At 34.3% G+C, this 27,082-nt stretch overlaps 1 protein-coding gene across 1 annotated transcript in view; it reads right to left on the bottom strand.

The window, feature by feature from the left end:
• LOC106082115 (homeobox protein homothorax) overlaps window positions 1-27,082 on the bottom strand; it is a 359,165-nt gene that overhangs the window by 51,580 nt on the left and 280,503 nt on the right. Inside the window, exons 9-10 of the mRNA XM_059363270.1 lie at window positions 24,281-24,379; window positions 8,631-8,654 (exon numbers count right to left, since the gene is read on the bottom strand). Coding sequence (XP_059219253.1) covers window positions 8,631-8,654; window positions 24,281-24,379 — 123 coding nt within the window. The remainder of the gene's footprint in view (window positions 1-8,630; window positions 8,655-24,280; window positions 24,380-27,082) is intronic.

Raw genomic sequence — 27,082 nt, 5'->3', positions numbered from 1 at the left:
AATCCACAAAAAATACATTGAGCTTCTAGGGATTTACATGTATGTTTGGCAGATTGGAGCTTATAAGCAAAAAAGGGGAGTCTTGGGGTGTAGAGAGCATATTATTGCCATGATTCCCTCTGCCATATGCAAACAATTATGATGTCAAAAGTGCCTTAGGTTCTATGTTTTTTTGTTTTTAATACATTTTTTTTTGTTTGGCTTATTGTTTCGTCTCGCTTCTTGGGATTTAATGAAAAGAATATGTTAATATTCAAAAGCCTAAGGCCACCAAAAAAAAAAGGTAAGGGATATATAAGAGAAAAAGGGGGTAAAGTGTAATTAGCTTGAAATTTAGATTTCCAAAAAAAAAAAGACAAAATGTTCATTAATGTAACATTTTAAGGCATAATAAGTTAAAAAGGTGTATTTATACAAAAATTTAACCAAAAATTTTAAAATAAGTTCAAAATTCCCCAAAATGGGGTGAAATGTTCATACAAAGCTCTGATGGATCGCCTGAAGCCATCGAGATGTGAACGTTGATGAAAACAAATCAAAAACCTATGACTTAACGAACTGAGCGGACTAGTTCATAACGAATTGAACTAGTGAACTGGGCGTACTAGTTCATAACGAACTGAACTAGTTCATAACGAATTGAACTAGTGCACTAGTTCATACCGAACTGAACTAATGAACAAGTTCATAACGAACTGAACTACTGAACTAGTTCATAACTAACTGAACTTCTGAACTAGTTCAAAACGAACTGAACTAGTGCACTAGTTCATTACAAACTGATCTCGTGTACTAGTTCATTACGAACTGATCTAATGAAAGTAGCGAACTAGTTCAGTCAGCTAAATTGATCGATCGCTTTTATTAACTCAACCTAACTTTGTTATACGAATATGCTGGATGTAGGACTCTATTGATTGTACAAGAAATAAGTTTGGCGTTTAGCTAGCCCGGTATAAATTCCCTTTAGGATTATGTCTACGCTACAAGGTGAGTAATCTCCATAGATTTTATTATATAAGTTCTTTGAAAGGATAAACGACAAGGATTAATGCTTGGAGGTTTGGAGTACCCCAAGCTATTTTAACTTGCATTTCAGCTCAGTGATCGAAATGAACTAGTGAACTAACTAAAAGAAAACTACTGACTTTTCTTTTAAAACGATGTACTATTTTTAGGAATATTTAATAAATAACCATCGCGGGACCTTCCCAGAGATGCTGTTGGATTCCAGGCCCTCGAAATACCACTAGAAATAAGGTTGACGTTGAGCTATAAATTCATACATTTCCGCTTTGAGTAAATTCATTGATAAGAGGAATGCTGCAAAGACCATATAAAACAAATTTTAGAGGGTGTGGAGTTGTCAAGGCACTTATACCCAGAATTTGGAGTAGAAAAACGTCCCATATCATAAACATAAGGAAAAATACAACTAAGCTCCTGCCAAGGGACACTAGATGGTCACAGCACTAACATGGGATGGGGCGTACAAAAATGTAGACTTCAGGGAAGGATTTGAGGGAAAAAGAAAGAAAGAATCTGCTGAACTGATTTTTAAACCGCTTGTTTCCTTTAAAGAATGGCCCACTTCTGTGAAGATCTTGAATGATTGGTGCAGGGGAAACTCATGGTGATAGAGGGTTCTCAGAGATTCAGTATTTTTCCGCTTTGATTATCACCACACAGTAAAAGTTTGCCATCCATAGACAGCTCTATGAGTAGGCTGAGAAAGTACAGTAGATTATGCTGAATTTTTATAGACTGCATGCTATGACTTTGGAGCAGTTGACCATTTGTCAGACAACCCATCGCTTAGCAAGATATACCTCCCCAGATGCTTATTCTTTGAAAACTCTGACATTAACTTTACACACTTCCCCTAAAAGATTGCTATTGAAAAAATTCCAGTTGAATTTTTTCTTTTTTTTTTTTGTTATTTTTAAAAAACTCTTTCATATTCTTTTTATTCTTCTTCAACCATAATCATTAATTCCATATTAAAAACATTCAATTTTGTCTTTTTTCTTCAAAACTCTTCTTTTCTTCTCTTGTCAATCTTTATTGCTTCAAAACGAAAAATTAATATAGCCTGCCACCAGAACATATGTTTTCCCACCTTCTTCTTTTGTGAGTGCTCGTCTCAAGTTTGAATGTTTGGTCTTGATCAAAAAAATGCAAATTTATTTGCAATACTATGGTATGTACAAAAATTATATGCAATATCAATGACACAAATATAGGCACCATACGTTCCTCTTACCAGTCACTCGAACGCACATTCATGTATGTTGAAGAAATGCAGTATTAATAAAATGAAATCTCCATATTGATTGTCAATTTTATTTATTATTAACGCTCATAATTGTCAAATTTGGCAAATTTATGAGAAAACCATGAACCAGGCAACAGCGAGCAAGCAAAAAAAGAAGAAAAAAAAGTAAATTTTTTTTGTGAACGAAAAAAGACTGCCAGACAGATAGATGGACGGACAGACAGATATCTGAGTGACCACTGGCACTCGGATGGCCTGATAATACTTTAAAGTATTTTTATCCACAAATTTACGATACAAGACAATATTGAGATCAAGACAATCAACAACCGAGAGAAACCTTAAGAAATTATGCAAATCTTTTGAAAGAATACCACCAAACATAGCATTGAGGAACCTTTGCTTCACTTCTGAGTGACATTTTTATATATTTTCATAGCATGCATCCAAGAACAACAACATTCGTGCGGTCCTTATTTCAAATAAAATGTAGCTTGTTATGTGGTTAGCAAAGAAGATGAGGGCTACATCATCATAATGATGTGCCATGTGTTGGCCAGACTTATAAGATCTTAACTCTGGTTGATTATTGCCTAAACATGAAAAATAAATTGAAAACCTGCTAAAAACCTTAGTTTTAATGAAAGTCTTGGTGTATGAGCTTTTAGAAGTTGTTTTTGGTTTTTTGTTTAATTTTGATAGCAAGCAAATTAAAAATTCCTTTTATGCTATCTAGACCTTTTCTTCTTGCAGCTTTCAGCCTTGAATGTTATCTTCTCCATTGAAGTTTTCGGTTTCCTTGGGAGTTTTATCTACTATTCTGCGTTGCACTGACTGTCCGTTTGTCCGCTGTTTGGCATCATTTCATTTTATATGGCCGCCACATGATCGTACGTCAACTTTACACCACAGGAGGTTGAAGTTTATTTTGTATATTACATGATGTTTTTTTTTTTCGTTTTCGTTTTTGTTGCCCAAGCCTTTGCAAAGTTCTTCAGTGTCGCCTTTGGTCGTATCCAAAGTAGTCGTAGTGGGACAAAGTAGTCATGGTATGGAATGGGGTCTTAAAGCACAAAATTTTTGATGAAGAAACCCAAATGACATTCATATTATAGTCACACGCATGCACTCACGCATGGCCAAACGGGTGGAAGAACGGACGGACATAGAAATGGACAGACTTTTTTGGAATATTCATCGAACTCTTGCTGTTCGGGCGTCTGTAAAGCATCTATGCCTTGACTGTTGCTGCTGCTGCTGCTTCTAGATGCAATGTTGGTGTATGGTATAGTAAAGTGTAGTGTAGTGTAGTGAAGTGAAGTCCCTGTGTCTCGGTGTCAGTTGTTTTCGGTTTGAACGCGCCAATTTGAGTTCTTTATTAGGAGACAAGTTTACCACCGTTCGATGCATGGCCTGCTGTTGAGACTTGGTGGGATCGACACAACTTCTATATATTTGTAAACATACATACATACATAAGTATATAGGCATGTCTTTCCCAACTACTAGAAGAGCATGAAAGAAGCTTTATGCTGTTATTGTTGTTGTGGTCCATGAACAACACTCTTCTTCCATCATATGTTATGTTATTGAATATTGTTTCCGAAAAGCTTGTCTCTTCTGGGTCTTCAAAAAGCATGCATATCTAAAGAGCAGTCATTGAATATCATCATCATCAGCATCATCTTTAGCATTATTTGTACTATGATATGAAGTAAAGTTGGTGATGTTGCTAGAGAAGCTGGTGTTTGCTTGGTCAAACGATGTTGCAGATGATGATGATGATGAACGAGACAGGCTTCCACTGAGTTTTTCATTTTTCTTTTTTTTTCGGTTCATTTCATTATGGTAAACATAAAGTGTGTACACAGTTGGATATGCCATTTTTAGTGAAATGAGTAAGGCAACATATTGGAAAAAATTAACAAGAGAGCTACCAACACAACAACATAACATACGATTTAAAGGAAAGAACATTTTTGTTGAAGAAATTTAGATTTTGGGAAGTGTTATAAGGGAAAAACAAAGAAATTTGTGTTATTAAGGGGGATACAAGCATTTTAAGTTATTTCTATGGAAAATTAAGAACATTTCCCTTTAATCATTAGTTCATATATCTTTAAGGAAAATACAAACAATTTAAATAATTTTTCTGAAGAAGCTGAAATCTTTGATGCTCCAAAAGCTTAACTAAAGTTGTAGGTTTTCTAACCTGCGGATGCTAGTCTTCCAAGCAATGAATATCGGTTTGTCAAAAAAAACTAGCGCTTGACCAATGACTTTTCATTAGGCTAAACGTTACAGGTAATGGTTTTTCTAGAATACTAGAAGACATCGAAGAAGTTGAAGTTTGAAACTCCAATTCTTCTATGAGCATTTTTGTCTGAATTGATCAATGTGATCATCGTTCCAGTTGATAGAATGGGCTCAGTTGAAATTTTTAATATATTCTGGATTCTTATATCGTTACCTAGATGATTCAAATAATCGCAATCCTATAACGTGAGTATGTTCTTCACTGTCAATATGAACATTGCAACTTGAAACATTCTTGTATTAGCTGATTAATGTGGCCTGTATTCAAGCTGATAATTCAAGATTGGGCTCGAAGAACGACGAGTTATCTATTGGGGTATTCTGAAGCATCAACATGATATTGCATACAAAGTTTACAATGAAAAGATGTAAATTGCCTTATACACCGATTTGACTTTTAACGAACCTTGACCCCATTGGACTGAAGATACAATCATTTTAAGTTATTCAAAAGGTTATACCACCCAACCAAAGATTGGAGGCATACTGACTTCATCATTCCTTTTGTAAGACATGGAAAAATTGGTTGCCATGATATTTAAAGTACCTTCGTCTGTATATCTATCGAAACTACGGGACTTTACAAATAGAATAGATGTAAATTGGCAAACTCATACTACGGGTTGCCCAAAAAGTAATTGTGGATTTTTTAAAAGAAAGTAAATGCATTTTTAATAAAACTTTGAATGAACTTTAATCAAATGTACTTTTTTTACACTTTTTTTCTAAAGCAAGCTAAAAGTAGCAGCTGATAATTGACAGAAGAAAGAATGCAATTACAGAGTCACAAGCTGTGAAAAAATTTGTCAACGCCGACTATATGAAAAATCCGCAATTACTTTTTGGGTAACCCACTATATACCCCAATTCTTTTCAGATTTGGGTTGCCTTTTCAGATCACCAGAACTAAGATCAGACTCGACTATACACGAAAGAATTCCTTATTTTTCAGTTTTTCCATAATGGAGAAGTCTTCCTGCTGCTCCCTTACTTTAATGGGACGTTCGTTCTGATAGACTAATGCAACTTTGTTCAGAACAAATCACAGTACGGGGGACACAAGCATTTTAAGTTATTCAAAAAGCGATACCTTCCACACAAATATGAAGGCCATACTAATTTCATCATTCCAATTTCATGTAAGAACTCCTTCAAATCCTGGCGGGGCCATCAGAAAAAAAAAATCGGCGATACTATGCCATGTAAAAATTTCTCTCCAAAGAAGTTTCGCACTGCGGTACACCGTTCGGACTCCACTATTAAAAGAAGGCCCTTATCATTGAATTTAAACTTGCATAGGACTTCACTCAGTGATATGTTGGGGACATTCATTACATATAGGGAGTTCCTGGTGAACATCCTAACGTTAGGAATAAGAAGACGGAACACACGCCAAAAAGAAAAGAGTACCGTCCACATTCGAACGATGTTTTGACTTTTCGAGTTCCTGCCTATATATGAAAATTATTTTCCATTCTCTGAGTGATGTATGTAGTATAGATATCAAGAAGATCAAAAGAGGTGAAATACTTTTTGCACCGCCCAAGACATCACACTGTATCTTCATGCCCAGATCATCAAGAGCATCTAACTGCTCAAACTCTGTACTGTCAACAGATATTGACGATTACAGTGGATAAGTGAATCATATGTGAGAAAATAAATAGTACAGCGTTTTCTGTGAGTGAAAGTCTATTCTGCTCTTTCTACCCCACACCATCCTGAGAGAGGGTCTCATCCAGGGTATGAATATGAATGACTCGTACTATGACTAGAGTATAAGTATGACTATGAGTAGACTGAGTAGCATAATATAGCTATCATATGAACCAATCTCGATTCTCTATTGAGATTCAATTTGCCTTTTTTGGTAAAAAATTTAAATTCCGTTATTTCAAAAAAGAAGAAAATTGATTATTGACACTTTGATAAAGACCAATGACAGCAAGGTTTCGGTTACACATATTTAGTTACCATCATCTACCCAGATTTGAAGGTCATATTTTCTTTCCCACATTGGTTGCCATGACATTTAAAGTCGGTCTAACCATGTCCGTCTATCTATCGGAAGCACGCAAGCTTTGCAACGATAAATTGTAAATTGCTCAAGTTCAGACCTAGCTTTCATCCACATCGATTTGACGTCTAGAGAGTCTAAATCTGAACTGGACTAAAATATTGCATATAATGTTCTGTTATGGCTTTGAACTGGTATTGCACGAACCGGTTTATAATTGAACTGCAACGAGGATAAAGATTCCGACAAAATTGAGGTATATTAACAATGCTGTTAGAAGATAAGAGCCTTCAAAGTTTTGGAAATAGGTCTTTACTATTGAGCCCTCTATAATTTAGATAAAAAAGAGGGCAAACTTTTAAGTTTTGCATAAGAAGAAACATGCGTTTTAAGTTACACAACACCATTTCCCGATGGATTTTGCCACAACGTAATGAGCTATTGCAGATAAGAAGATACAACCATTTTAAGTTACAGAAAGAGTAGTTTTAGTAGAATTTCGATTTGTACCCAAATAGAAAGAGAGAATCAATACCAAATTGCTAGAGAATTTCAAATTATTTAAAGCAGCCTAATGTAAGCCTCAAGTAAAATCAACGATTTAACATTTAAGTTTTTAAAACCAAACAAATTCCTTATGGATTTCACAGGAAATCCTTAAAATATTTTTTCCAAGCACCAAACACAACTTTCAGCCTAAAGCCTATGTTCATGAATAAGACTGAATTTTTTTTTTTTTTTTTTGAGGGAACATTTTTTGATTCTCCAAACCGGAAAAAAAATTAAAAATTTTTATTTTATTTTTAAAGAGAAACACCCGCAACCTTTAGGGCCATGCCAAAAACACAACAAAAGTTATATCATTGATGCAGGGTCTTGTGGATTTAAAGATGGCATAACTTCATAACAAATCCTTCAACAATCATGCTGCAGCTTCAAAATGAAAAAAAAAAAAAACTTAAACTCAAAGCCTATCTCAAAGGTAGAGATTGAAGTTTAGGTAACTCAAGCAACCAAACATCAACCATTTGCCAAGGAACGCGAAACAAACAACAACAAGAAAAAAGAATCACCCAAGACCTTTACGCACCATCCTCTATAATAATGATAAGCGGGTTTTTAATCAGAAAATTTATATGTTTTTTTTTCTACAAAGATTCGGTGTGGTTCGTAACTTTCCCCTCCCCTCTAAGGCAGCTCCTTAAAGCCTGATCTTCAACTTGGCAAGTTATAATCAGACATACCCAGGCTTATTGACTACATGCGCGAAGACGAGATATGTTTTTTTTTTTTTTTTTTTTTTTTTTGTAAAGGATGAATATGTTGCTTTGGCTTAAAGCCTGATGGTTTTAAGTTGTTTTTGTATTGGATTTGAACTGATGATGGTGTTGCTCTGTGGTATCTTTCCTGTTTTTTTAGTTAACGTTTGTAAGGTGGTTGCTGGCATTGCAACATTTGATTCGAAATGTTGACCATATTATTGGCCATAATTTTTTTTTTGTCTCCCTTCTTCTCCTTGAATTCATATGGATTTGTTGCATCCAAGGAAGGTTTTCTTCATTCTTATTTTTGATGATGGGTTATGGTTGATCATATAATTATACAGACTGTCAATGTAAGTTAAATGGTAACGCTAACTTTTATTATTGCTTGGTTGGTTGGATGATTCGCTTATTATTTTTTTTTTTTTTTTTTATATACCATAGTGTCATAAGGAACTTTCATTGGCCTATAATTAGGTTAAAGCGGAGGAAAAAAAATGGAGGTTCCCTATGGCTTCTTTCTTGCACAAGGGAGTCTAATAGAGTAGGCTTAACGAAGAGACGGACATAAAGCAGCTGCTTTTTATAGGCCTTTAATTAAAAGCCAAAGAATTAAAAATGAAGTTTTAAATAAAAAAAAAGGAATATGATACCATGGAAATAGGGAGTCAGTCAGGGACACAACGAAGTTTATAAATATATGGATATATAAAAATTCATAAAAAATATTTATTATATATATAAAAATATTTAAGCTTACCACTTGCACTTGTGCCGTAATTGTCTGTAAGAAAAAGAGAAAAAATACATAAAAATTAAATCGAAAATTAAACAATAAAAAAAAGCTACAGTAAAACTTAAAAAAAATTTATAAAAATTAAATCTAAGACTAAAAAATAATTTAAAAAAATTTACAGTAATCCCTACCTAGAAATATCCTAGGAAATTTTAATATTATTTAAATTAATTTTATTTTTTTTTTACATCCTTCTACCTCACAGGTGTTTATTCTCATATAACACCTCTTTTCTTCCACATATTTTATTTTATCTGATTTTTTTTCTGGCTTTTGAAACCCCTCACCTAAAGCCATTTATCATTTCAGGAAATTCTTTAGTTTGTTTTTTTATATTTCATAATTCTCAACACGAACTTTGTTGCTAAACGTTTTACTCTTCTCCAACTAAGTCATAATTTAAACGGTGATTAAAAAACGCAATATCTTTGAAAAGAAACCTTTAAAATGAAATCATAACACAATCCTTTTTCAAAATGTAGTCAAAAAAAAAAAATTAATTTCTGGTTTATTTTCTTCGCCGAGTCCTAAAAGCCATCAATCAAAATTTTCGTTGCATTGTTTCTTTAACAAAACAAAAAGAGGAAATGTTTAAGTTTTGAAGTGTGGAGCAGTTTTTAAAGTTCCCATAGGGGATTGATTAAAAAAAAATAAAAGATTCCTTGTTCTTTGAATTAAAGCCAAAGAAAGAGAGAGAGAGAAACTTGCAAAGATTTGAGTTCTGACTTTCAAAAATGAGTCATATAGGAAACATGCAAAGACCTGAGAATTATTTAAAAGGAAATGGTAAATGTTTAGTTTTACAAATCAGAAAAATTAGGAAGAAATATAAAAAAAAAAAAAAATTCAAAATTGCAAATTTGCCCATGAACAATGCATTAAAGAACAATAACAAACTTCCCACATATCAATGATTGCTATCCGTTTCAAGTTCAAGCTCAATGTAAATGGACTTCCTTTTTATAGCCGAGTCTGTAAGTCGAGCCTCTTTGAGGATAAACTACAGACCAAAAAGCTGACGGACAGCAACTCTTTCCTTAAACTTAAACTCTCTTTGGAAGAGTAAAACTTTCTAAGATTTGATTTTTTACTTTCATAACTTATGAATGAGTCATATTGAAAGAATGTTTAAGCATTGTAAAGGCAAAAGAAAAGCAATATTACATCATAAAAAGTTACAAAAAAACTCTTTTTTTAATACCATAAACCCCCAAAACAATTTAGCTAAAATTTTTTAGTTAAAGAAACTGATTTTGTCCTCACCAAACATCCCACTGTTCTTTACCTTCTTCTACCAAATTGAAAAAAGAAATTAACTTCATTTTCTTAGCTTTCGTTTAAATGGCTCATTTTGAATAAACTCCAATTATAAATGTCTAATTTTAGTTTTTTAAACTTGTTATACCTGTATTAAAATAAATCATACGTCACCTAGTACCAACCTGTCACTTTTATAAGGGTTAGTCGCTCGAGGAGGTGACGTATAGCCACCATTCTAACACCGTATGATAGGTCCTGGGACAGTTCGAAAAGGATGAGTACACTTTGCAAGTATTTTTAAGGGAGATAACATAAGTTAGCAAATATTTTTAACGGATAAGCAATATTTACAACTAACTAATCCCCTCCTAATGCTGCCCACATTTGTGATTTACTATGCCGTGCAATGAAGCAAGGCAAAAACTTCTGCCAAAAAGAGAAGTCGCACTGCGGCACACTGTTTGTACTTTACTATAAAAAGCAGGCCCTTTATCATTGAACTTTAACTTGAATCGTACAGCTCTCATTCATATGTGAGAAGTTTGCCCATGTTCCTCAATGGAATGTTCATGGGAAAACTTGACTTGAATCGTACAGCTCTCCTTCATATCTGAGAAGTTTGCCCCTGTTCCTCAATGGAATGTTCATGGGAAAATTTGCCTCACACCATTCTTGTAAGACCCCCAAATATATGTCGCCATGGTATTTAGGGGCCATCTTACCATGTCGATTCATCTTTCTGTCAAAGGCACACTATCTACATGGTCTAAGACAATCTAACAAATTTAAGACAAGCTCCGGAATCTATGAAACAACTTCCAATAGTATTCCTATTATATAGGGCCAAATGACAGTTTAGAAGATACATGCGTTTTAAGTTCTTCAATAATTTGGAGGCCAACGCAGCGCTAAGGTTAGTCCGCCTTAGACGCTGAAAACCTGGGTTCGAATCCTGGCGAAAACATTAGACAACATTTTCAGCGGCGGCTAAACTAATTCCCTCCTAATGCTGCCCACATTTGCAAAGAAGCCATGTAAACACTTCTCCCTAAAAGATAAGTCGCTCTGCGGCACACTGTACACACTGTTTGGACTTGGCATTAAAAAGCGGGCGCCTTATCATAGAGTTTTAACTTGAATCAGACATCTCTCATTGATATGGAGATGTTTGCGCCTGTTCCTCAATGGAATGTTCATGGGAAAATTTGCATCACACCATTTGTAAGACCCCAAAATATATGTAGCCATGATATCTAGGGCCATCTTACCATGTTCATTCATCTTTCTGGCAAAGTCACACTATCTATATGATCTTAGACAAGCTAACAAATTTAAGAAAAGCTCCGAAATCTATGCAACAACTCCCAATAGTATTCCTACCTTCACGAATTGGAAACTGTTGATTTTTGGACACTGATATCACTGCAAAACTTTTAGAACTGTTCTATTCGAAAAATTTTTGCCAATTTTTTCCCATTTCTTGGAGAAAATTCTTTTTTTAGACTTACATGAAACTGTCACTTCAACCTAATCTTCTAGAATTCTCAGTTTTAATATGCCTAAACTAACTCCTTTTTGTTATTGATTATTTGATTATGAAATCTTAGATTCTTAGCTTTAATTTAAATGCGGTTTAGCGAAGATACGAGAATTTTAAGGTATTATTTAATTAGTTTTAAAATGTAAGCTTAAAAATTAAAATAAATCATACGCAATCATGTACCAAATTAAAATAAGATTTATTTCCAAATTACTCAAAGGACATTAATGTTTTTTTTAGGATTTGTGATTTATTTTTAAAGTTTTATACATTGATTTAATTGGTTTTAGGTCAAAACTAAATTTCAAGGTAATTTTAAAAATATTTTTTTAACTTTTTAAGCCCTAAATTTTTACACGCACAAAAAATCCTGAAAAATCTTAAAAAAAAAAACATTTAGAGCTTAACTGAAGCCTTTTTTAAATCGCCTGTTCTCTTTCGAGAAGAGCTCAATGATGGGAGATTTTTGTTTTGTTTTTTTAATAGCCTTTGCTTATTTGGTGCCTTTTGTTGTTGGTGGCAAGTTGTAATTGTCATTTGTCAACTTTAACTAAAAAAATAATAAATCATTCAAAACATGAATTCCTAGCTGTGTGCGTAACTAACGAAATACACTAAACACTTTCTTGTTCAGAATAATTATTTATCGAATCTTAGATTCTTAGCTTTCATTTAAGCCTTTGCAAGCTCCAAAATTCGAATTCTAAAGATTTATTTATTTAATTTTGAAACAATTATCTAAAAATTAAAATAAATCATACGCAACCAGGTGCCAATAATGAATATTTTAATTTAAGATTATTACAAGGGATTTTGGCATTTTTTTAAGTTATGAATTGAGAGATCGATTTTAGTGTTATAAAAGGTCCAAGGTCAAACTAAAATTGTCTTACTTATTAAACTTTTACTTTCATTTTTGTTTTGAAAACAAAATCCCTTGAAAATATTAAACATGTTCTTCAAGGCTGTTTTTGTGTATATTTTTAAGCCATCTTTTAATCGCCTTTGCTTTTTTCCCTGCTGTTTTGTGGCAAATTGTTAATGTCATTTGTCAACTCTAAGTTGAAAATAAACCATTAAGTATGACCTTCTACGTGTATGAGTTACTAACGAAAATTTTACAAAACACAAAAAAAAACTGCAAACACTTTCTTGTTGTTTTATGTGTTTGATTTTATTTTTTGTTTTTAAGGTTTACTGTCCGTCTTAAACAATTTTGCATATATAAAAATAAACAAATGCCAAATAGGCGCGATGCATAATGCATTTTAAAATTGAATTTTGTTTTCTTTTACTGACAAAGATGACGATGACAATGCGCTCGGCCTGGCCAAAGAAGATAATGATGATGGCCATTGTGGTAAGGCTGGCTTTGGTCGATGGCGACCATAGTGATGATGATGATGATGACGATGGCTTTAAGCCACCGCAATGGCACAGACTTGATACGAAATGCAACCAAAACCAAAAGTGAATTAAGAAAACAATAAACGTAATGAATTTCGAAAAAAAAAGTAAAAGAAGAAACAAACCGTCGTCGTTGTTGTCGCCGTAGTCGAAACAATTTCAGTTTGTCAGTTCACAGTAAAGCCAAAGTCCCCACCACTCTGAGGGCTATGGTTTTTGGTTTAGTCAACTGTGTGACAATCCATACACGTATTTCATTTAAAGCATCTTAGAATATTAAAATGGGATCAAAATGCCAACCAACAAACACTCGAAACTTGGTGGTGGTGGTGTTGGCGATGGGGGAAGAAACAATTTTAATATGCTAAAAATGTTTTGTCTTCAGCGCAAAACGTCATTGTCTTAAGCGTTGTTGTTAAAAGGGAATAAGAATGATTATAGAATAAAAAACAAATTCCTTTATTTGATTGAAATCCATTTCGTTGTAAACGTTTTGTTAAACATTGCAGTTTATTTTTTGTTTTAATTTGGATTACCTTCTGACTAATCTGCAAGAGTTTTAAAGGCCCCACAAAAACTGTTTAAAATGCTTGGTTAGTTGTTTAAGGACTTTTATATCAAAGAAAATTACTTGAAAATATGTGCTATGCGTTATACAAAACAATTTCCAAACCAACACCAAGCTAACTAAAGTCCATTGCCTTTGGTTGAAATTTTTTTTTTACCATTTAAGGCTTGATTTTTGTAAGAATTAAAGCTTAAGCTTAATCTCTGGCAAAGTCTGGAAACCAAAACCTCGTATTCCATAACAAAAAAAAAAAAAAACTCGAAACTCGGAAAAAAAATCACCAAGAAGACTTTGGAAATCTTTACATTTAAGACGATTATTTATGAACTGCAAGCCAAGTGTCATGTGATGCTTACTTAACGCAAGCTTGTTGCTGTTTATGGGGTTTTGACCATGGCTTGGAAGCCAGCCAGCCAGTCAGCCAGCCAAAGCCCCCCATGACCTGCTTGCCTTACGCCATCAAGAGACCAACGTCGGCCCCTTCTACATGGGCCTCAGCTCATCATGGTGATCATCATACTCATCGTCGTCATCATCAATGTCCATGGAGTTTCATTTATACGGGTATAAATGTTGTTTATATGTTAACAAACGTGTATCAATGCATGTTCAATAACTTTTAAATGACAAAGAAATCAAAATGAATGAAAGTCTTAAAGACTTCTCTGAGCCAGAGTTAAGCGAAAAATGCAATACGCACCTCCAAAACACACACACACACACACACACACCATATCCCTCTAAGAAGTGGGGCCTCTTCTCTCCCAAAAAAACGAGAAAAAAACCTCCTAAACTTATGAAGTTTATTTTTAATTTTCTTTCATGAAGGCAACTGCCAACAAAAAAACAAAAATCCCGCAAGACTTAGGCTGTTTCTTCTCTTATATTTTGTTAAATGCTCGCTAGCGTTTTTTGTCCTCAGCGGCTGCAAGTGATATCCCCAAGTGATTTTAAGGTGTGTTTCTGGAATTTTTTCCTTAACGTTTGTTTTTTTTTTCGGCTTCTTTTTCTTGAGCACATTATTTCGTAAAGACTAAAGTTTTTTTGCTTACTTATATTTTTGTTCTCCATCCTCCCGGCCTGCGTTCCAATTCCAATCCCTAGTCTTCGCTTTTAAAGACTTAATGTCTTTGAAAATTGGAAAGACGAAAAAATCAACAGTACCGCCAGCAAAAATCTTAAGTTGAAAGCTAAACTTTAGCCAACCATACCAACTTCATCATCTGATGTTGATGATGCTGGTGCCCAAGTCCATAACATAGACGTATGATGGCTTAAAGTGGGGGTTATGCGTTTTGCCGATTTGACCGACCAACCAAACCTAAGCCACCACACCAAACAAATGGCAAAGAAAAAACCATTCCAAAACAAAACAAAAGTCTAGCATCCCAAGATTAAATCCTAAAGAAACAACAACAAAAATCAACGAAAACAGCAAAAGATTCATGTTGATCATCTGCAGACATCATCAACTCCAAAAGGTATCGCATTTCAGTGAAGCGAGAAATTATTATGCCTAGCTATGGGATTTCAGATAAGGCATTAAAGTAAAACAAAAAAAAATATATTGAAAGGTAAGAAAAAGAATAAAATTAAAAAATAAATAAAAAACATAAAAATAAAAAAATTAAAACAAAAATAAACAAAAACAATTGCCGGGAAGCTTTAAACTACTCATTGTTTCAAATTTCAACAAAATCGGATGAAAAATAAAGATTTTATGGGCATTAGACCCTTTATCGAAAAATCGGTCTATATAGCAGCTATATTCAAATATAGTACGATTTGGCCGGTTCAAGAACTTAGCCAGCGTGATTAAAAAAGACGTATCTGTGCCAAATTTCAGCTCAATATCTCAATTTTTGAATGATTACAACTGACGGAGGACAGACACACGGGCATCGTTAAATCGTCTTAGAATTTTACGACGATCCGAAATATATATACTTCGTAGGTTCGGAAATTGATATTTCGATGTGTTGCTAACGGAATGACTTAATGAATATACCCCCTATCCTACGGTGGTGGGTATAAAAATAAAATTTTATTAAAATAATGACAAAAAATAAAAAAAAATTTCAAACAATATCCTGTAATGGTTTCTGATGATAGTATAAAACATTGAAACCCAAAAAAAAAACAAGAAAAGCAAACCATATTTCCATATTTTTGTGATTTTGTTTAAAATTCTGTGTATTCCCTTAACTTTGAATTAAGAAGAAGGAAGTTCATTTTCTAAGCTTTCCTTGGATGTCTAAAACTTAAAGATACTCCTATTCTAACCCACTTTATTACGCCTTTGAAAAATATACTATTCTATTAAAATAAATCATACGCAACCCTGTCAAAATTTACAATTCTATTAAAATAAATCATACGCAACCTGGTTAAAATAAATCATACGTTACTATTCTATTAAAATAAATCATACGCAATATGGTGCCAGATACAAAAAATACCATTTTTATGTAAAAATTCACAATTTTGAGGTAAAGTACATTGCAAATTGCAAATTTTGCCCATGAACATTCAACTAAGGAACAGAGGCAAACTTCTCACATATCAATTAGTGCAGTCCGAATCTAGTTAATGAAAAGGGGCCTCCTTTTTATAGCCGAGTCCGAAGGGCATGCCGCAGTGCGACACCTCTTTGAAGAGAAGATTTACAGTACCTCACAAATGTTACCAGCATTAGGAGGGGAGAACCACCGCTGACAAATTTTCTGATGGTCTCGCCAGGATTCGAAGCCAGGCGTTCAGCGTCATAGGCGTACATACTAACCTCTGCGGTACGGTGGCCTAAAATACATAAAACTAGTTATCCCAGATTTACCCTAAACCTCAAAACTCTCATATATCTATTCTTAATGCGAAATTTGCAGTAAAATTCGTTTTCCTTGTCAAATAATGTCAATCATACGACACATGGTACAAAAAAATAACAAACAAAAATCGCAGTTGTGCAGAAAAATTCAGAATTTTTTTTTAGGCCTTCAATAGTAAAACTATTAAAAATCTAAAGTAGCTATCCCATATGTCATTTTCTATTTAAGACAATCATGGGCTGCACTGCATCAAAACAGAGACAAATTTATGAAAAATCTGTTTTTTTAATTCAACAAAAGGTCGAATAGAACATAGAAATATAACAACAAAATACAAATAAAAGCATGCTAAGTTCGGCCGGGCCGAATCTTATATACCCTCCACCATGGATCGCATTTGTCGAGTTCTATGCGCGGTATCTCTTTTTAGACAAACAAAAAATAATGAATAAGGATGGAGGAGGAGGAGGAGCTGTATCAAGTTATAGTCCGATGCAAAATTTGTCCGATTTAGGGATCAAGAAGCAAAATCGAGAGATCGGTTTATATGGGAGCTGTATCAAGCTATTGATCGATTCAGACCATATTGCTCACGTATATTGAAGGTAATGGGAGGAGCCGTTGTACAAAATTTGTGCCAAATCGGATGAGAATTGCGCTCTCCAAAGGTTCAAGAAGTCAAAATCCCACATCAGTTTATATGGCAGCTATATCAGGTTATGTACCGATTTGCGTCATACTTATCACAGTTTTTCGAGGTCATATAAAAACACCTCATGCTAAATTTTAGCCAAATCGGATAAGAATTGCGCCTTCTAAAAACTCAAGAAGTCAAAACCCTATATCGGTTTATAGGGCTCCTATACCAGGTTATGAGCCGATTTGAACCATACATCGCAAAAATGTAGAAAGTGACAACAAAACACTACGTGCAAAATTTCAGTCAAATCGGATGAGAATTGCGCCCTCTAGAGGCTCAAGAAGTCAAGACCCAAGATCGGTTTATATGGCAGCTATATTAAAAAATATACACCGATTTGGCCCATTTACAATCCCAACCGACCTACTCTAATAAGAAGTGTTTGTGCAAAATTTCAAGCGGCTAGCTTTACTCCTTGCGTTTCCTTATCAAAAAAACCATTCTCTCAGCTTTTAAAACTGAGTCTTAAAGAAAAAAATCTAAAAATTTCAGCTGTTTTTCCTTAAGTTCCCAATTTAGTGGCTTTCTTGGGTTTCCTTGTAAAGTAAAACCATTTTTTTAGCTTTCAAAACGAAGTGTTATATTACCAAAAATCCCAATCATAAAGGTGTTTGATAATAGTTTTAAATAAAATATTTTGTATTGAAATCAATCATACGCCACCTCGTACCAACAAACAAATAAATAATGTCAGTTTTTTTTCTCAAAGTTCCCAATTTAGTGGCTTTATTGTGTTTCCTTGTAAAGCAAAACCATTCTCTTAGCTTTCAAAACAGAGTCTTAAATAACCAAAATCCCAATCATAAAAGTATTTGTTAATATTTTTTTTGAGGGATAATTTGTATTAAAATCAATCATACGCCACCTCGTACCAACAAACAAATAAATAATTTCAGTTCTTTTCCTCAAAGTTCCCAATTGTTATTGGCTTTCTTGCGTTTCCTTGTAAAGAAGAACCATTTGCCTAGCTTACAAAACAGAGTCCTACATAACCAAAATCACAATCATAAAAGTATTCGTTAATACTTTTTATATGGGATAATTTACATTAAAATCAATCATACGCCACCATGTACCAACATTAATTTCAAACTTCTTTAAAGCTTAGCAAATTTTCAAACATTTCTAAATAATAGCATTCGGAAAGCTATATTAAAGGTGTTCCCCCATGTATTCTTAGGCTTTTTAAAGTCCATAAATTTTGTACTATAAACGATCAAAGCCCCTTTTTCTTTGTTTTACCAGTGTTAGATCATCATGAATGACCAACAATCTTATTTTGCATATTCTAAGTAATAGCAGCCACATCATTGCTTGCAATTTTTTGTTTTCTTTGGACTTGTTACAAACATTTTCAATGATGTTTGCTTGTTTCTTCGTTTACTGACTATTTAGGCCAAAAAATAACAGCGGAAGCAGACAAAAGTCGACTCTTTGGCTAGCTGACTGACTAACTGACCAACTAACAGCCAAGTTTTTTAGTCTTTGTTTAAACAGATTTTGTATGTTGTTTTTTTTTCGTGTTGTTACTGCTCTCGAAGGTTCAACAGAAAATGTTAACGGCGTCTATTTGTAGTTACTTGTGCATTGTGAGCTTATGTTGCAGCCATTTGTTTGGTTACTGTTTTCAAGTAAAAATGGCGTTACACAAAAAACACCAACAGCCAACAACCACCAACCATCAACGGGCCACCGACGCGTCGCTTAATGGCTGGAATTCTTTGATTTCATTCTTGTGTTTCATGTTCTTCCACTTCTTTTCAGCCTAGACGAATAAGAATAAAAGCCCACTAAATGCATCTCTATTTAGAAATGTTTTTGAAGTGTGTTGTTGCTGTTTTTTTTTTCTTAGCACAATGTACAACATTGCAGACAAAGTTACATACAAAAAAAAAACAACTTTGCAGCAAATCAAGCAAAAATATCAAAGTATTTAAGCCGCATCTTCTTTGCTTTTGTTAAACCAAAGTTGAAGTAAGGCAAACAAAAACAAGTAAAAGCGTGCTAAGTTCGGCCGGGCCGAATCTTATATACCCTCCACCATGGATCGCATATGTGGAGTTCTTTTCCCGGCATCTCTTCTTAGGCAAAAAAAGGATATAAGAAAAGATTTGCTCTGCTATTAGAGCGATATCAAGATATGGTCCGGTTTGGACCACAATTAAATTATACGTTGGAGACCTGTGTAAAATGTCAGCCAATTCGAATAAGAATTGCGCCCTTTGTGGGCTCAAGAAGTAAAATAGAGAGATCGATTTATATGGGAGCTATATCAGGCTAAAAACCGATTCAGGCCATAATAAACACGTATGTTAATGGTCATGAGAGAATCCGTCGTACAAAAATTCAGGCAAATCGGATAATAATTGCGACCTCTAGAGGCTCAAGAAGTCAAGATCCCAGATCGGTTTATATGGCAGCTATATCAGGTTATGAACCGATTTGAACCATATTTGGCACAGTTGTTGGATATCATAACAAAATACTACGTGCCAAAATTCATTCAAATTGGATAAGAATTGCGCCCTCTAGAGGCTCAAGAAGTCAAGACCCAAGATCGGTTTATATGACAGCTATATCAGGTTATAGACCGATTTGAACCATACATGGCACAGTTGTTGGATATCATAACAAAACACGTCGTGCAAAATTTCATTCCAATCGGATAAGAATTGCGCACTCTAGAGGCTCAAGAAGTCAAGACCCAAGATCGGTTTATATGGCAGCTATATCAGGTTATGGACCGATTTGAACCATACTTATCACAGTTGTTGGATGTCATAATAAAACACGTCGTGCAAAATTTCATCCCAATCGGATAAGAATTGCGCACTCTAGAGGCTGAAGAAGTCAAGACCCAAGATCGGTTTATATGGCAGCTATATCAAAACATGGACCGATATGGCCCATTGACAATACCAACCGACCTACACTAATAAGAAGTATTTGTGCAAAATTTCAAGCGGCTAGCTCTACTCCTTCGGAAGTTAGCGTGCTTTCGACAGACAGACGGACGGACGGACGGACGGACGGACGGACGGACGGACGGACGGACGGACAGACGGACGGACATGGCTAGATCGACATAAAATTTCACGACGATCAAGAATATATATACTTTATGGGGTCTCAGACGAATATTTCGAGTAGTTACAAACAGAATGACGAAATTAGTATACCCCCCATCTTATGGTGGAGGGTATAAAAACAAAGCTTTTAGTATGCATCATGTTGAAGCTGAGGCTCAACACCATGCTGCTGACAATGCCGACAAGGCTGCCTAGGATGTTGTTGTTGATGATCATCATCATGATGATGCCTATGTGTCTTAACCGTGACTCTAAGTAAGGAATCATCAACATAGCCATACAGCAGCAGGGTAGAGAGTTCATGAAATCTTAAGCAAAACTTCAAGTGCAGCTTGTTCATCTTTATGCAAAAATCTTAACAGCCGCATCGTCATACTACAATACATTGTATTCTGCCAGACGTTTAGTCTGTGAAGTTTTGAAAAGGGATATGCGTTTGGTATTGTTTTGGCTTTGGTGTTTTTCTTCAATTTTTTCAGTAGTTGTCGAAATGCTATGCTTCACTGGAAATTTTGAATTTCCTTTAGGTTTGAGTAGTCGTTTTCTTGGTGAATTGTCTGAGTTTTTATTGAAATTTTCTTTTCCGTCTATCATTTGTGATTTCTTATCTTATCGCTGGTGTTTTTTTTTTCTTTTCAATGCTAAGGCAGTCTCTCAATGCCGCCTTGTTTTATGTTTGCGATTTGAAGAGTTTAACTAAGTTTTTGATTTAGAAGGTTTTTCAATCAACGCTTGTTGTAAGAAACAAAGGGGAAATAATGGAAATATTAAAAAAAAAATAAAGTTTTTAAATTTTGCAAATTAAAGAACGTAATTTATATACAGATAAAACTTGGTTTTTTAGGATATAAGAAAAAAATCAAAAATTCCAAAAATTCTTATTAAAAATACAAAATATTTTTTTAACATTTCACTAGATCAAATAAAATCAATCATACGACAAGGTGGTCCAAAATAAAAAATTGATAATCAAAAGCATATTTTAATGAAATGAAACGATAAAAATTCACCTGTACTGGGTGCCGGGCCACTGAGATGTGTCAGAGAATTGTAAAGCGGGCGAGCTTGCGGTCTAGGAGCTACCTTAACCCATTCCAGGGAAACTGGAATCTGTGGGTGTGCCTCCACCGACATGTAAGCTAAGTTTCCAGGACCAGGCCTGAAGGGCAACGAATGAAAAAAGGTCACAAAGAGGGGGCTGTGAGCAATCCTAAGCTATGAAGCCTACTCTAGACTTAAAGAGGTCTACCACTTTGCTGTCAGTGACTAGAACAGACGTCTTAGTCATAGTGTCCATCATGAGAGGTCACGGTCTAATTGGAAAACATGCTGACAGACTGAAGGTTGCCAGTAACGACTTTTGCAGAAGCTGTAGGGACATCAAGGAAGAAGAGACTATAGAACACCTTCTGTGTGTGTGTCCCGTATAAATTCTAGAAATTCAATTTCTATTTCAATAAATAGGAATTATAGTTGCTCTTATAAAATCAATCATACGCTTCGAAGGCCTTCAATAATTATACCCTAAACCACTAATGCGGTACAGGGTATTATTACTTAGTGCATTTGTTTGTAACACTCAAAAGGAAGACAGATGGATCCATCAGAATCACTTTCTGATTCGATTTAGTCCGTCTGTCTGTCTGTCTGTATGTCTGCCTGTCTGCCTGTCTGTCTGTCTGTCTGTCCATATTAATTTGTGTACAAAGTACAGGTCGCAATTTTCATCCGACCGTCTTCAAATTTGGTATGAGTGTATTTTTAGGCCTAGAGCCAAAACCCATTGAAATTGGAAAAAATCGGTTCAGATTTGGATATAGCTTTCATATATGTGTTCCTCCGATTTGCAGTAATAATGCAATAAAATGGTCATTTGTTAACCGATTCTGTCGAAATCCGACAGGAAGGATCCCCTTATGACTCTCGATGTTACGGGTGAATTTCATTAAAATCGGTTCAGATTTGGATATAGCTCTCATATATATGTTCGTCCGATTTGCAGTAATACAGCAATAAAAAGGTCATTTGTTAACCGATCTTCCTGAAATCCGACAGGAAGGATTTCCTTATGACTCTCGATGTTACTGGTGAATTTCATTAAAATCGGTTCAGATTTGGATATAGCTCCCATATATATGTTTGTCCGATTTGCAGTAATACAAATACCTAATGTTGATGTAGGTCGTTGGGGATAGCCAATGGGTCATATCGGTTTAGATTTGGATGTACGACCCATATAAACCGAAGCCTAAATTTTCATTCGATTTGGCTTATATTTGAAACAAAGACCCCTGTTATCACTTTCAACATCCATGTATGATCCAAATCGGCCTTTAAATAGGTATAACCCCATATAAACTGATCCCCTGATTTCACTTCTTGAGCCCTTAGAAGCCTCAATTTTTATCCTATTTGGCTGAAATGTGAAACATAAACTTCAATTATGAATACCAAAATCCAAACCATTTATGATACGAATCGGTTTGTAATCAGATATAGCCCCCATATAAACCGATCCACGGATTTGATTTTTTGCGCCTTAGTTTTTGGAACAAAGACTTATATTATCATTTTCAACATACATGCTAAGTATGATCCTAGTCAGTCTATAAGCAAATATAGCCCCCATATGAACCGATTCCCGGATTTGACTTCCTCAACCTTTAGAAGCCTAAATTTTCGCCTGATTTGGCTGAAATTCGGGCCAATCTCCTACCTTACGACCAACAACATCAGTGCAAAGTCCGAATCGGCCAATATTGCGTTAAAGGCCCCTCTAAGTACCAATAAGCCGATATCAATTTCTGAAACCAAAACTAATTCAAATACAAACTCAGTTAATAAGGGCAAATTTTTAGCGTAAGCCATGGTGGTGGGTACCCAAGATTCAGCCCGGCCGAACTTATCACGCTATTACTTGTTTCATTTTGACCTTATTCAGCAAAACAAAAGAAATATTGAATAACATAGAAGTATGTATTTACAAGAAATTTTTAGATATTTTAAAAATTCCATTTTTAAGTGAAGAAAAATTATTTTTTTAAACTAATAAAATCAATCATACGCTACCAGGAACCATGTTTGTAATTTAATGCAATCAATCATACGCTACTATGAACCATTAGTTAAACCTAATAAAATCAATCATACGCTGCCTAGAACCAAATAATTATTTTTTGTATTTTAAAAATTTTCCCAACGAAATTAAAACTTTTTCTTAACACTTTGAGGGCAAATGGGATAAGTATTCCGAAAATGTGCAAAGGCTTTACATAATCTTTTAAAATTTTTCACATTTTTAATTTATTGTCATTATTCTATTTTGCATCCAATTTTATCTTACTAGAGGATTTTTTTTTTGCTTTGTTAATTTTAAGAATAATAAAAACATAGTTCTTATAATTTTAAAAACTTTAACTTTTTATCAATACCGATGCATTTACAAGAAAATTCCTTTGATGCCTATAACTCTTCAGAAAGTTTAATATTTTAATTTTTAAATGAAGAAAAATAATTTTTCAACTAATAAAATCAATCATACGCTACCAGGATCCATATTTTTAATTTAATGCAATCAATCATACGCTACTATGAACCATTAGTTAAACCAAATAAAATCAAGCATACGCTGCCTAGAACCTAATTATTATTATTTTTTTTTTATTTTAAAGATTTTCCTAGCAAAACTAAAACGTTATCTTAACACTTTGAGGATGAATGGGAAAAATATTCCAAAATTTTACATTTAATCGAACCAATAAAGGAGGGGATATGTTGGTCGCATGCATTTTTCATAGAATTAGTAACATTAAGGAGGACACCGTAGCAGAGGTTAGAGTGTAAGCCTATGAAGCTGAACGCCTGGGTTCGAATCCTGGCGAGACCTTCAGAAAAAAATTTTTCAACGGTAAAACGGTATGCCATGTAAAACTTCTCTACAAAGAGGTGACGCACTGCGGGACGCCGTTGAGCCTAAACTTGAATCGGCCTGCACTCATTGATATGTGAGAAGTTTGCCCCTGTTTCTTAGTGAAATGTTCATGGGCGAAATTTGCATTTGCAATAACATTTTTACCATTTGAGCTATAATTTACTTGGGTACGAATAAAATCAAAACTTTATGGAGTGGATATTTCTTCTACCCCAAAGTGATAATTTTTATAATTTTTTAGTATATTTAATTTTTTTGTATATTTTTGAAGTTTTTCATATAAATTTCACTTACCGGGACTACCCAGGAAGACTGAGGAATATAACCGTCTTGAGGCATCGGCGTTTCTAGTATCGGCGGCAGGTGATGACCATTCTCTTCGACACCATCGACCTAAAACAAAGGCATAGAGAAAACATGTGTTATACTCATAAATCAATAATGACAAAGAAAATATTTGAAAAAAATAAAAAAAATAAAAAAAAACTTAGAAAAAACATTTTTTTTTGAAAGCAATATTTTATGACATACGCAAGCAAAGTTATGTGGTTTCCTTTCTAGTCAAAGATTGACGTACAAACTTTTTTTTTTCCTTCTGGGCTGAGTGAAATTTAAATCCCCTAAAGATTGCCAGACCAAACAACCAAAAAAAAAAAAAACCTCAAAAAGAAATAAAACTATGTTGTTTTCAATTTGTATTTCCAATGTTTTTTTCTTATGTTTTTTTGTTGTTGGTTGCCTTCCTTACAATAACACTTGTCATGTTTATATTAAAAAGCTTAACATATCATATACAGCACAAGTGTTGGAGACTTTGTTGTAGGTTTTTTTTTTTGTATCATAAATATTAGTAAGTAAAAAAAATATATAACGCTTAAGCGGGTATTATAGATAAATATTGACAGTTTGGCGAGATATGCAATGAGCGTAGGGCAGAAAAAAAAAACGTATAAAAACTTAATTCGCATATAAAAACGGCCATTATTAAAGCCAACAAGTAGAGCATGTAGGCCGTTGTTAATAATCATATGGGAAAATGCAAAAAAAAACCTCAAAATTGTGGAAAGATTTTTGGACGTCGTCATAATGTCTGGCTTAGGCCAAACTGGGCACATGCTATTCGATTTTTTAAGACCAGCCAATTATAAATTTTATATCATATTTTATTTGGATTTGAACAGGGAAGCTATTACCAAATGCCAAAAATTTTGATTTTTTTCTTCTTTTCCCCTCCTTGGGCAAAGCAAAAAACTTTTATTTCTTCTTTTCTTTGGAATACTAACTCCGCTCATAAACCTTATGGTGTCTGGCCGCCTCTTGTTTGTAAGAGCCCTTTGCGTATAATGTTGTTTAATTTCGAATGACGTTAATAATAATTTATTTTATAACCTTAAATGGCACATAAAAACAATGCTAAATAAGAAGTGGCGTATAATTTTGCCCCAGCGCAGCTCAAACATAACCTAAGGCCTATTCTGTCTAAACTCTCAAGTTAAAGAAGCAAAAAAAAGAAAACTTCCTGGTAACAGTTTGCCTGAAATGGAGAAGAAGGAGGACACACCTTTATTTAAATTCTTATACAGCAAACGTCTGAGGCCACATTTTGTCTCAGGATAAGCCAAAAAAGGAACCTTAGGTGCAACACCACCACCACCACCAAAAAAGCCAAGGGGAAGGAAAAAAAATCTTGAAGCAAAAAAAATACTTCTATGAAAACTTAATGGCCAATTTTCCTTTTTGTGTGTAATGTGCGTATTAAATTTAATGTTTTTGTGGGGTGTTTATGCGTATGGTTTTAAACTTTTTCTACGTTCCCATTTTTTTTATCTTCTTGGGGTTGGGTGACAAAATGTTTTTTTCTTCCTTTTAAAAACCCTGCTTTTGAGTCCCCCCCCCTCAAAACTCTAGATGAAGTGAATGACCCTGTTAACTTGATTGTGGGTGCATGGGTGGTTATTAGAATGTTGGTTTGCTTTTTTGCACTGCCACCCTCATCAGCCCTAACCCCCCCTCTTTGTTGCCCAAATTGAGGAGTGTTGTTGCTGTTTGCCAGTTGTGTCATATTTCTTAATATAAATATTAATCAGTTGTTGAAAATTACAAAATAAATAAGAAAATTACATCATTAGGATAACTTTTACTAAATTAGAATTGAAGATTGTTGTGTGGCATTGTTATTACCTCCCCTCCCGGCTTTGGGCATGTCTACGGCACCTTTTCTTTAATTTGTTGAAGTTTGTATTGAAATTTATGAGCGACATTTTAATTTGTTTCCATTTTGTAGGAGATTTTATGTGAAATTTTCCTTTTGCCAAGATGATTTAAAAACACATTTTGGATTTTGGCCTTAGGGGGGAAGAGAAAAGGAATTGGTTTTTGTTCTTAAGAAAACAAAGGAATATGATGAGTCTCTACATGGTATGAAAATCAGAAGAAAAAAACAAATATTCTCTTGGCTACAGCCTTAAAGGTTAGGTGATTAGCTACTCCTAGATATTCTACACCAATCAGAAAAAAAATTTCTAGAAGTTTCTAGGTTATAAAGAAGTTGATTATGAAAATAAGAAGTAGAAACTTTAGAACACGGTCCTAGTCGTACTCTGGATGCATAAGACCACGGATCTTGGTCTCTGACGTCAAGTCAGTGTTGAAAAATGAGATCATAGAAGCTCTCACGAGGTCCAATGGGGAAGTTGGTCTTAGAGGGAACTACATTGGAAATGCGACGTATGTTTACCATATTTAGCAAATATTTTGAAATTGAAATATGCATTCTAGATGTCAAACAGAGAGATCGCTGTACTGAAATGTCTAACAAAAAGGCATCTACAAGGATCTAATACGGCTGAAAAAATCTCACAAAATTTTCATTAAGCAGCTGGAAAAAAATATTTTTCTAGAGCTTGCTATGTTCATTTGTTGCAATATGAAGTACTTCCCAAGGGCTTCTCTCAGCAAAGGGAAGAAGAATTTGAAATGACTGAAAAACTCTTGAAGGGATAACCTGAGCTGAAAGGAGGATTAAACCTATTAACGCCTGACCCTCGATTCCTTGGTTCGATTTTGATTAAATATCATATATTCATTATTCACAGA

The sequence above is a fragment of the Stomoxys calcitrans genome, chromosome 2 (genome assembly GCF_963082655.1).
Source record: "Stomoxys calcitrans chromosome 2, idStoCalc2.1, whole genome shotgun sequence".
NCBI classification, from domain to species: Eukaryota; Metazoa; Arthropoda; class Insecta; order Diptera; family Muscidae; genus Stomoxys; species Stomoxys calcitrans.
Note: the sequence above shows the minus strand (reverse complement) of the source record. Positions and strands in the feature narration are given on the sequence as shown.